Source organism: Mus caroli, unplaced genomic scaffold (genome assembly GCF_978045245.1).
Source record: "Mus caroli unplaced genomic scaffold, Mus_caroli_1 scaffold_7, whole genome shotgun sequence".
In the NCBI taxonomy this organism is placed as follows: domain Eukaryota; kingdom Metazoa; phylum Chordata; class Mammalia; order Rodentia; family Muridae; genus Mus; species Mus caroli.
Window position 1 is genome coordinate 66933065 of NW_028227262.1, and position 13013 is coordinate 66946077.

At 45.8% G+C, this 13013-nt stretch overlaps 1 protein-coding gene across 1 annotated transcript in view; it reads right to left on the reverse strand.

Moving 5' to 3' along the window:
- Positions 1-9085, reverse strand: part of Tacr1 (tachykinin receptor 1) — a 160934-nt gene extending 151849 nt beyond the window's left edge. The window contains exon 1 of the mRNA XM_021165090.2: positions 7995-9085. Within this exon, the coding sequence (XP_021020749.1) occupies positions 7995-8383 (389 nt within the window). The 5' untranslated portion in view covers positions 8384-9085. The remainder of the gene's footprint in view (positions 1-7994) is intronic.
- Positions 9086-13013: the final 3928 nt, after the last annotated feature.

Below are 13013 nucleotides of genomic sequence, written 5' to 3' on the forward strand. Positions count from 1 at the left end.
CAGAGCAGATGCTCCATCAGGATTCTGTGGTTAGCTAAGGAGACATTCAATCCCCGTGCTGCCACCTCTGTCCATGGTCTGTGGTCTCTTTGCAGGTCACCAGTACTCTCTAACTCTAAAGCCCAATGTTCTTGATGTCCTTGACTGTAATGAACATAAACCAACACAGGTTGCTTTTCTTAACCTTTGTCTCTTCTACCTCTTCATCTGCTTCTTTCTCCTCCTAGTAGAACATTCCTGTGACACTCAAGCCTTTCTCAGGAAGCACATATCTAAGTAGAAGAGGCGTTTCCTACTTCTATTTAACCAGATGGCCATCACTTCTTTGAGTAGAAAATTTCTCAATCTGTGTTTTGATTTCTAACTCATTTTCTAACCCATCTCAGGAACTTCCAACTCATCAATGTGTCTTCACATAAAAACGATTGGACTCATTTTCTTCCCACTTAGTCTTCTTTCACCCATCCCACATTATATGACAATATAAACCTATTCATTCATTTAATCTGCCATCCTACTACAGATATGTTTGAACTCAATGCTTCTGTCATGTAATTTTTCTATCTTGGATATCACCTTTTATAAATATGTATATAGGTACATAAATAACTTCCTCTGAGAAGGTGTAGCCACCTTCTGCAACCTTCTTTCATCATCATGTGATCATCATTGCTTCTGACCATGAACTCTCTCCTCTTCCCTCTTGTAGAATTTACCCACACAATCTTCATGAGCCACTTTGCCTGGTGCCTTACATTGTAGTTGTCTCCAAGTAAATCTTACTCAGTCAACACAGAGCACAAATTCTTCAAGGAAAAAAAAATCCCCACTTAGGAAATATCATCTTGCCCCACGTTCTACAGTATTTTCACTTCATTCCTCAAATCTTTTAAGTCTGGAGGAATTTGAAATCCTTGTCTTAGAATTTTCCAAACCAATAGAACAATAGCAACATCTTTCTTATGCTTCTACCGTATGCCTTTACATTGAGAAAAGCTCTCTATTTTTCCCCATTGTGATCTACACTTCTGCCAGTTAATAATAGTCAGAAGCTGGAAACAACCTAGATGTCCCTCAACCAAAGAATGGATACAGAAAATGTGGTTCGTTTACATAATAGAATACTACTTCTCTATTAAAAGTGAGGACATCATGAATTTTGCAGTCAAATGGATGTAACTAGAAAATATCATTTAGAGTGAAGTAACCCAGACCCAAAAGGACATATATGGTATGTATTCACTGATAACCGGATATTAACCAAAAACGTTCAGAATACCCATGATACAACTCACAGACCATATGAAGCTTAAAAAGAAGGAAGGCCCAAATTAGGATATTTCAATCCCAATTAGGAGAACAAAATAATCACTAGAGGAATAGGGAGGGAGGGATCTGGGTGGGAGAGAGGAGGGGGAGGGCAAAGTGGGGTGCAGGGTCAGGTATGGGGGGAGACCAGAGAAAAGCCTAGAGGGCCAGGAGAATAAATAGAAATATACAGCAGTGTGTGTTAGAGGGCAGGGAGAACCTCTAGAAAGTCCCAGCTATCAGGGCTGTGAGAGCTTCTCAAGACCCACTGGGGATGACCTTAGCCAAAACGCTCAACAGTGGTGAGCTGGGACCTAAACAGATCACTTCCAGGAGATAGGCATGGCCCCCATTTGAGACATGGGGTCACCCACCCATCTCCCAAATTCTTGACCCAGAATTGTTCCTGCCTAAAGGAAATGCAGGGACAAACATGGAGCAGAGACTGAAAGAAAGGCCATCCAGAGACTGGCCCAGCTTTGGATCCATCCCATGTGTGCACACCAAACCCTGACACAATTAGTGATGTCATATTGTGCTTGTAAACAGCAGTCTGGTATGGCTGTCCTCTGAGAGGCCCTGCCAACAGCTGACTGAGACAGATGCAGATACTCACAGCCAACCATTGGACTGAGGTCGGGGACCCCTACCGAATAGTTGGTGGGGGGGACTGAAGGAGCTGAAGAGGATTGCAACCATATAGGAAGAACAGCAATATCAACTAACTCGAACCCCTCAGAGCTCCCAGAGGCTAAGCCGCCAACCAAAGAGCACACATGGGCTGGTCTGTGGGCCCTGCTACATATGTTGCAGAGGATTGCCTTGTCTGTCCTCAGTGAGAAAGGATGTGATTAATACCATAGAAACTTGATGCCCCAGGGAAGAGGGATGCTAGTGGGTTGAGGTGGGAGGTGGGTGGAAGAGTGGAGGAGCACCCTCTCAGAAGCAAAGGGAAGTGGGTAAAGAACTCATGGAGAGGGACCAGGAAGGGAGGCAACATTTGGAATGTAAAAAATTAAGTAATTAATAAAAAAGAAGAAAGAAAGAAAGAAAGAAAGAAAGAAAGAAAGAAAGAAAGAAAGAAAGAAAGAAAGGAAGGAAGGAAGGAAGGAAGGAAGGAAGGAAGGAAGGAAGGAAGGAAGGAAGGAAGGAAGGAAGGAAGGCGACATAAGTGCCCAGTGACACTCTTGACCATCCCGACACTGGAGATTCCCAGAAGTTGGGAGAACATGTGACAGAGTAATGGGACAGCTCTGGAGAGGAGGTGAACATTGTACCTTTCAAGAGAAAGACCAGAAGCCTCAATGCTTTAATGTAATAACCCCAGGTTTGACTCACGCCCACAATGACATTACAGGTTCCCGATTGGCAAAGACAGGGCTATGGTGGAGGTTGCCTAGTCATGGGAATCCAGGCCCAGCTCTGTTAGTTCAAGAGACCCTGGAACCCTGAGGATGCCTCTGTGTAGGGTGACAAAGGATTGAAGGGACTGCCTTGATCTGGACAATAGCACCTGGGTCTAGCCAGTACGGTAAGTTTCACAGGTAGACGGAAGGTCTGATAGAGACCTGGAAGCTGCGTATGGTCTGGCCATAATGGATGAGTGCCTGAGGTCAGTGGGCAGAGGTTTTGTTACCATGCATGTTTTCATTCTAGAAATGTTCTCTACTCATCCAGAGCACTCATTCACTCTTCTCCTTTTGGCTCTGCATTTGCCCCTCTTGGGGCAATTCTCTTTCTGGTTTCAGGTTGCCTAGTATAATCCCATTTGGCTCAGAACAGCCGGTACAGAGCCAGTCTGAACAGCAACCAATGTTTACCTCTTATCTCACTGAAATTACACCTGCCTCTTTTAGGAAGAGAAGCCATTGGTTTTCATAGCCTCCTGTGGCTGTGTGGCTGCTTCTGATTGGCTGAGGCTCTGGGCTCCATCTTCTCTTCCTTATATTCCACTGATAAAATGCTCATCATGAGCCTGTAAACTGAGGTACCACTGCTGGACATCTCTTATTTTGGGAAGCCCGGAAGCATCACACACACACATCTGTACCATTTAGAGCTAACAAGAATGCTTAAATTTTAAGTGTGACAGAGGAACAATTCCTTGGGCTGGCTGAGGTATATAGTAGGAGAAAAACTGAACTCATTTAGCTTTGTTTGCCTCAGAAACTTAACCACTGCTTTCAGAAAATGGATATTTTGGTACTGGAGAGAGAGGCCAGTGCTCTTGTAGAGAGGACCTAGGTTTAGTTCTCAGCATGGTGGTTCACAACAACCTGCATCTCCAGTTCCAGGGGACCCAATGTCCTCTTCTGTGCTCCATGGGTACCAGGTACTCAAGTGATGCACAAGCATATAGGCAGAATATTCATACACATAAAATAAAATAAAATGAAATAAAATAAAATAAATCTTTCTAAAAATGGCACTTCTAGAAGAGAGGCCCTACATCCACCCGACTTCTATTTACAGAATTACTGGAGAAAACATTAAATTAATAATGCAGTCTGCAATTGAAGCTTTATTTTTCTTTTTGTATATTGGTCTGTCTTAGTTAGGGTTTTACTGCTGTGAACAGACACCATGACCAAGGCAAGTCTTATAAAAAAACAACATTTAACTGGGGCTGGCTTACAGGTTCAGAGGGTCAGTCCATTATCATCAAGGTGGGAGCGTGGCAGTATCCAGGCAGGCATGGTGCAGGCAGAGCTGAGAGTTCTATGTCTTCATCCAAAGGCTGCTAGTGGAAGACTGACTTCCAGGTAGCTAGGGTGAGGATCTTATACCCACACCCACAGTGACACACCCATTCCAACCAGGTCACACCTATTCCAACAAGGCCACACCTTCAGATGGTGCCACTCCCTGGTCCAAGGATATACAAACCATCACATGGTCCTATTAATAAATTTGTCAAATCTTAGAAAGACAGTTTAACCAAACCACCTGACTTCAAGTCATTTCTTCTCAGGAAAGGAAGAGAGACGCTCTTGGAGATTTATGTCTAGGAGCCTGCAAAGTGGCTCAGCTGCTGGAGGTACTTGCTGAGTGTTATCTCTGGGACCCACGTGTTAGAAGGAGAGACCCAGACTCCTGCAAGTTGTTCTGTAATCCCCTCACCTACACCATGGCATACACGTGCCCCCCATACATACACTAAGTAAGGATAAAAAGATGTATGTCTAGGACATTAATTTAAACGTTACTATAATAATGGGAAATGATCGTAGTCATGGAATATAACGCATCTACTAACTGCTCCATTTCTTATGAGTCTGAGGATTGAACCCGGGACTCTGTGAGCACTATGTAAGCACTACAGCTGAGCTACCTGCGAGGCATCTTATCTTTAAAAATATTTTATGTCATGGAATGTCTCCAAGCTACAGTTCCAAACCACAACAGTAACAATATAAAAAACCCCAGAGAAGAAAATCAAAAGAGTCAGAGAATTACCTATTGACAGTTTTTGTTATGTCTAAAATTTACCCCCTGACCTGTAAATGGAGGTATAGAACCTGGATGGAAAGGTTCCTGTAAGCCAGCATGACAAGAGTTTCTGTACAGACATACAGGACGTGGCTTCCATAAGGTATTTAACACTTACAAATGAGAATTTTAAGTTTTAGCTGGCTGATTATCACTAAAGGGATCTCTATGTATTATTTATAATTTCTTTACAATTTTATGTCTCTTTCAAAATGTTCTTTTAGGAATGTTTTACTTATCAATTTATTTTCAGTAGACAATATTCAATTATTCAATAAATAGGTAGGTGAGCTATCAAACCTTCTGTTTTGTGCTAGGAAGATTCAAATGAGTCAGATGGTACAATGCAGTCCTTGCCCTGTCCCGAGTTTACAACCCTTTAAAGTAAAGAGGCATAGCTTTTTATCAGATGGCTCATTTGATGCAGTAATTGTAATTCTGGCAATCTTCCTAGTTTAAAAATGTAGAACAAAGTTATGATATGAAATTGTTCATGAGAGTATAAGAATGACCAAAAATATAAATAAATCTGGAATTGATTACCCACAGCAATGGCTAAATAATAACACAATTATAAATGCAATACTATGAAGTCATTAAGATTATATTTCTGAAGACATTACATTTTTTATTGTTTCATAGTTTCACACATTTATATAATGAATTCTAGCCATTTTTGCCCCAGCCTCCTCTCTTGCCTCCCTTCCTCTCTGAGGAACCTTCTGCCCACTTCTACTCTTGTCTTCTTTTTGTCTGTGACCCTCTGAGTTTTATTAGAATCTCCTGTCTGGAAAAGGTGCCTGGAAAAGGTACGTTGTTAATGTTCCCTATTGATATCAGTGGAAACTGTTAGTTACAGACACACAGAAAGCAGCCTCCATAGGTATTTAACATTCACAAATGAGAATTTCAAGTGCTAACAGGTGTTATTTAGGATGGCGTGGTAACAGTTTGAATTTGTGTGCGTGTGTGTGTGTGTGTTTCTGCTCTTCCTACTCCCCAAATCTTCTGCAATAATTAAGGTTTAACTTTACAGCCAGGAAAAATCGTGCTGTCATTTTTAAAGATTTGATTCAGAAGTCGCCTGTTAATAATTCGAAGGACATAAAAACATTTAGCACTTCTCATAAGTGCACATCAACGTTGGAGGAAGGGGTGATCATTCCTGCAGAGACAACTTACAACCTCCTCATTTCCACAGTGATCCGAGGAGAGACTGCATGGTCACGCATGCAGAAGACACCTTCATTGGGGGCCTGAGGGAATGAACCTCCAGAGTACTTGAGAAGCTCAGCAAGAACAGGAATGTGCCTGTGGGGGACAAGAGTCGACCAAAAACCCGGGTCTTAACTTTAATCTGGAGTGCAACCTGGAGCTGTTCCCTGTTAGCCCCACCGAGCCACATCTGCCCATAACAAACGCTTGATCCTTCTTGTGCTCTGGCATCCCAGACCCTCAGAGCCACTGGACAGTTAGCTGTCCCACTGCATTCAGGTCCTGTCATGATTTATAAAGATAAACAACAGTGGGGCTGAAATCTGGCTCCCTGCAACAATCCAGTGTGAGGACCTCCCACTCTGACTTTAGTCTGAGATCCCTAGAAAACAGCAGGGTCCTGGAATACGTTCCTGGGCAGGGCAGAGAGAAAGGGTGTCTGCTGGTGCACCATCAGCTGTTCAGTGCTTAGGCTCACATAGACTGGCAGGTCTCCCTGAAGCTCAGGCAAGGCCCCATTGCAGTAACAAAACAAAACAAAACAAAACAAAACAAAACAAAACTCAGCTCTAATTCACGGAACGGTGAGAAAGCATGCATGTATGAACAGAAATGCCACGTTTCACTAATATATCTGGCTACACATAAGGCAGAGGGGTATTTTTTTTTAGCTGAAGGAACGAACCTCCCATGAGTTAAAGGAACATGTCAACACAGAAATATTTTACAGGCACATATCATTTTCACCAAAATCAGTATCCGAAAGCTGGCTCAGTCCTAATGATAAGTTTGTAACATAGTTCCTTTCACTAGCAGTGTGAAGAATTGATTGACATACTGCAGGTAAAACACAAATCAGTCCACACAGCATGTTTTACCTAAGACATGCCATGGAGGAGTTTACAACAGCTGCATGGCACTGCCAAGATAAGAGTAGAAAAAGTATCCACTCACCACAGATACCTAACAACAAATTACCTGTGGTCTTCGTATAAAAGAGGGGTTATAATTTGGGATATATTTTTCCTCGATGTTTTCCCTTCTCATATCCCTTAATCTCAACAACAATGGCAAAACTGTCAGGTTCCTGTGACAGCTGCTAGACACACTTTTACATTCACTAAACAGTGAGGTAGCCCTGTCCATAGAAACCATGCGTGATAGACCCGAGACACTCAGGAAAAAGTCAATTCCAATAAATCTGTGTTCCAGTCACTGCTTTCCCCTCATGACACCTGAAAAGCCATTCATTCCAGAACGCCAGCCTCTGCATTTGAAAGTTGCAACCTTTGCATCTCCAATCGGCTTCAGCAACCCTAATCTGAGGGTTGGAGGCTATTAGTTCTCAATTATTTCTAACAAGCAAGTTTCTCTGTGGATACACAGGCTAAGAACATTGACCTTTGGTAGAAAAAGAAATTTAGACCCCCCGCCTGAGCAAGCTTCCTGGATCCCTGCCTGGGGAAGCCCTGGGAAGGAGCCTGGTTCTCCATCCTGAGTGGGAGGCTCTTAACAACACTGAGTTGCTAAATAAGAATCTCAAGTGTTTCAAGGCTGTGGGCAAACGCTTGTCACTCTCCTATAACACTGGGGAGCTGAAGTGGGCATGGAAAGTTCCTATATCTTTGGGAAAGGTTGAAAAAAAAGTGAGGAGTTTGCTGAGGACTATTTAAAACACAAAGCCATAGTAGAGTGACATATCTGAAGGTCCCCGGCCAACCCTTCGATATCTCCCATCCAGGCACTAAAGTAAAAGGAGAGAAAGAATGCATGAGAAAGAGTAAGACAGGAGATGGGAGTATTGAATGGAAAGGGTGGGAATCTAGTGATGGGTGGAAAAGTAATGAGAAAGAGAGTTGGGCACTGAGGTCCAGGGGTTCTAGCATGCAGCCAGTCAGAGCCGAGGGCATGGAGCACAGTGTCCCAGTCCTCCTAAGCGAATTCCCAATGCTCTGGGCATTTTCTTAATTTTACAGACTCACCTGTCGAAGGCCACAGCTGTCATGGAGTAGATACTGGCGAAGAGAGCAGCAATGGGGAAGAAGTTGTGAAACTTGCAGTAGAAGAGGCCGTAGTACCACACGTTGTGGACTGCGTAGGTGAAGTTCACCACCGTATTGAATGCAGCCATGCAGGCCTCAGCGAAGGCCAGGTTCACCAGGAAATAATTGGTCACTGTCCTCATTCTCTTGTGGGCCAAAATGATCCATATCACCACTACGTTGCCCACCACGGAAGTCACCACGATGACCGTGTAGGCGGCTGCCCAAAGGACAATTTGCCAAGTAGGTTGCACAAACTGGTTAGACTCAGAAGTGTTGGTGGAGGTGTTGGGGAAGAGATCAGAGTCCACAGGAAGGACGTTATCCATTTTGGGGCAAGGCAGCAAAGCCCTGGCGTCTACAGGTACTCACAAGTACACACAGAAGTGTACACACACACACACACACACACACACACACCTCCTTGCTGGAGGACCTTGTCGCAGATGCCTGAGGCTTGAGTCCTGCTACTCAGGAGGTGGGAAGTTTCCTGGGCAGAACTTAGTCCTGGTTAGCAGGAGACTTGTTCACAAGAGCAAGGCTTCTGTATAGCTCTTTGCCTGGTTGCTCCAAATTCCTCCACTTTCATGCTAGGCTCTTGTTTGCATTGAAGCAGCTGCACTCCACAAGGTTCCAAAAGGCAAGACAACCCGCCTTTTGGCACCTGCTGCTACTAGCAACTCCGGCTAACATGCGTGCGGCGGGAAAGGCAAAGCTGCGTACTGGGTGGGAGCTTGAGGGGGAAGAAGGGCTGCTCGCAGCGCAGCTAGTAAAAGTTCTGGTCCTCTGGCTGGCTTCTGAGGTCCGCATCCAACTGGTGAGCTCCCTTTTTCCGTTGCTTCGCTTGGAGCCTCTACTGCCACCCGCAGCTTCCAGGTCTTGGTCCTTCTGTGCTCAGGAGTTAGCAGAGCCTTGGCAGGGTGCGCACTAGGCTTTTATAACCCGCTGCAGAGACGTCACGGGGAAGGGGCCGTACCTGGACTGTCTACTCGCTGGTCCCGGAGCACAGCGCAGCAGCTGCGCCAGTTGTTGGCAGCTGTGTCGCGCCACCACCGCAGCCACCACGCCTTCTGCTGCTCGTGACCTGCTGTGGGCGTTCTGCAGGCCGGACGAATCCAGCACTCCGCGAGGGGGCGACAAGGTGGCCTGAGAAGAAAAGACACAGATAGGGCTCTTAGCTGGAATCACGGTCGTACCAGGGATGCGAGCAGAAAGGAAGGATTTTTGGAAGCAGTTGAAGTGGAGGACAGTTAACGCTCTGAGGCTCAGCCTGGGACTTCAAGACAACCTCTACAGAGACGCTAGACTGTGGTGGGAGTTGGAAAGTGTGGGGGCGGGGTGCTCACCGCTACACTCTGGTTGCTACCTAGAAGTGACAGGTGACCACACCCTGCTTCAGAAGTCCGGAAGTCAACTTTCCTTCTGTTAAAGAAACCCCCAGACACCTAGCTCTGTTCCCTGGTGGACTGATTCCTCTTCCCTGCTCCCCAGCTCCCCCCAAAGCAGAGATGGGCTCCAAACATTTGAGATACCTTTCCCCAGCTACTTTGTTGACTTGGTCCCTCCGTAAGGAGCAGCTATCCGGTGCTCTCCAAGGGAGCCCCGCGACTACCCTCTCAGCTGCAGACACTGGGGACTGTGCGCAGCTCTCTGCAAAGCTTGGTGAGTGCAAGAGCTGTGCAGAAGCTGGCTGGTCTGACGCCTGACTGGGCTCTTGGCCAGTATACCCTTCGCGGACTAGTTTGCGCCCCCCCGCACCCCCCTCCCCGGCAACCTGGCAGCCTCCTTTTCTGCGCCTGTCCAGTTTGTGAGGCTAGGTGAAACTGGAGAGGCATGGGAAGGGTCTCCACCAGATTCCCCTTTCCAGTTTTTTACCCGGACTGAAGGGCAAGTTTCTGCCAGTCTTTTCTCCCTATCGTGCCAGACACCCAAGGCAGTTTCAGAAGGCTAATCTGGTGGTCCCGGTCAGAGAGCAGATGGGCAAGTCTCCCCCACAACATCAGCCCTTTTGAAGAAGCTGAGATGGGTAGAGCTCAGGAGTGTATTCCTGGCAGACTGCCCTTGGCAAGCTTCCAGGAGCTTCCAGCTGCCCCTCTGCGGGTCTCCTCCACCACTGCGGTTCTGGGATCTGTGAGATGCCTGCGGGGGTGGGAAGCACCCGGCAGGCTGTTGCTATGGGTTGCGTCCTTCCTGGCACCAGGGAGAGATGCCTTTACGCACTGGTTTAGCAAGCCCGCGCGCTGTGTCGCACATGAGGTGTTTTGAGGCTGTGTAATTTATTGTCCCGGCTTCAGCCAGGCTAATATTCCTCTGGCCGGGGGAGGAAAGGGCCTACTGAACTCTGGTTTTGTTGGAGGCTGAGATTTCAGCGCTTATGGGAACCACCAAGCTTCCTGTTTGCAGGTGCCTCCCAGGCATCCCTAAAATCCCTAAGCCCCACAGAGCAAACTCCTGGGATGCCTTTCAGAGAACAGCTCTGCGATCCAGATTGAGAAAGAAAAGCTTGTCTTCTCCACCTCAAATTTCTTACTGCTGAGCTGGGGCTACAGGAGAAGGACTAGGTGAGAGAAGCAGAGAGCAGTGGGAGAAGGCAAACCCTTATAGTCTAGTGCAGAAAGAAGCAGGACTATACAAAGCAGGCACTGTTTCAAAGATAGACAGCCTCACCCAACGAGGGAAACGCAGGATGAGCGAGGACAGGAAGAGGCTTAGGTGATAGAGAAGAAAGTTCCAGAGGACTATGTCACTTTGGTTAAAGTTTACAGATACCATGCCCTTCATTCCAAACCACACCCACAGTCCTCTTCCTGACTTCCACGCTTGCTTTGATGAGGCTGGCTTGGGTTGAACTGACAGTTTAGACAAGAAGTACTTGCCACTTGCTAAAGTTATCATCCCTCCCAGGAAAAACTAAACCTGCTCGTGTTGGAGTCACAATCAGCGGAACAACAGCAATAAACTGTCTCATCCCAAAATGGGAAGTGTCACCCTGACTGCACACCCTGTCTGCACACACACCGACTGCACACCCTGTCTGCACACACACCGACTGCACACCCTGTCTGCACACACACCAACTGCACACCCTGTCTGCACACACAATGACCGCACACCCTGAGTGCACACCCTGATCGTACAATTTCTCTCTGAAAGCCAGTTATTTCCCCCTTTAGGCACGTATTCATTCTGTTCCCATTCCACCATTCTTCCTTGACACACAAGACAATCACCCATCGCAAAGTAAACCCTGTTGACAAAGTAGTCTAAATCCTTGCTTGTTTGCCCAGGCTTTCTGTAGGCAGACAGAACCCCAAACACATAATACCCATGCTGGTAAATGCAAACGGGGGATTTCCATTGTGCTCCGAGTGCTATTTTTCTTGCCTGAAACCTTGTCCAAACATTCCCAAGAGCTGGTCGGCATGGATTTAACTCATTCTTTTCAATGGCTAAATATTATTTTTATGCTGTAAGAGCAGTCTAGCTTGCACATTCATTTTTCTATTCATGAGAATTCACTTGGAGTTTTTTCCACTGAGGACAATACTGCAGGGCTGGAGGGTGACTTAGTGGGTAAAACTACGCTCGGACCTTGCAGAGGACGAGAGTTCAGTTCCCGGAAAACACCCTTTAGGACTCACAACAGCCTGTATCTCCAGCTCCAGGGATTTAGCACTTTCTTCTGGCCTCTGTGGTTACACACACACACACACACACACACACACACACACACAAATCTTCAAAAATAAACCTTATAGAAGACAAGACTAGAATAAACGTTCCTTACTTTTGTCTCCAAAGCCTGGGCTATGATGGTTCCTTTCATTCTTCCTTCCTCTTTTCCTTCCTTCCTGCCTATCTGAGGTTCAAGGGATTGAAACCAGGACCTTGCACAATTGTGACAAGCACTCCAGCGCTGAGCAACATCCTCAGACAGTGATTTATTTTCCTGTGTGATCACTTCTGAGTGGAATTGCTGGGCAGTGTGAAACCCTGGTGATATTCACACAACTGATGCAAGACACCTATTTTCATACTTATGTAGCATGATGTTTATGCACATGAAGATCTGATATTAAGTGTGTGTGTGTGTGGGAGCAGAGGGGGGTGTGCATATGAGTGCAGTGCCCACAGAGACCAGAACAGGGCATCAGATCCTCTGGGGGTAGAGTCCCCAGTGTTTGTGAGCCCTCTCTGGTGGTCTGCTGAGGACTGAAGTCAGGTCCTCTTCGGGCAGTGTGTGCTCTTAACCACTGACCCACCTCTCCAGTACCTGGTACTAGGTATGAAAAGTTGTTTTAGATTTTTTTAAGTCTGTTTTAGTGACTATACCACAAGTATAAAGACAGTTTTCCAGCCACTAGAGCATTTGGCTATCTGGACATTTCCTTCTGTACATCTCTACTCATGGTCCCTGGCTTTGTCTCATTGATTTACTGTCCAGCCATTTTTTTTTTTTACTTTATTGTCTGAGTGTGTGTGTGTGTGTGTGTGTGTGTGTGTGTGTGTGTGTGTGTGTGTAGTTGAAAGGTGATTGGCCTGGTGCCCAGAATAGGGCATTGCATTCCCATGAACTGGAGTAACAAATGGTTATGAGCTGCAAAGTAGGTGCTGGGAATTGAACCTGGGTCCTCTGGAAGAGCAGCCAGTGCTCTGAAGTGCTGAGCCACCTCTCTAGCACCCCATTCATTTTTTCACTTTGTTTTTGTATTTTAGATATGAACACTTTGCCTGTCAGAAATATTTGAAACATATTTTAATAATACTGTTATTTTTCTTAAATTTGTATGTGGACTTAAAATCTCAATGATTTTATGCAGTCATATTTACTTTAAAATTGTGTGGGATGTATGGTTCTGATTTGAGAAAGTCCTGCCAAATGCTAGCTATTTCCATTGTCTCCTGGATTTTCTTGCCAGTTTTTAGTCTGGTTTTTACCTCAAGGTTATACATTTATCT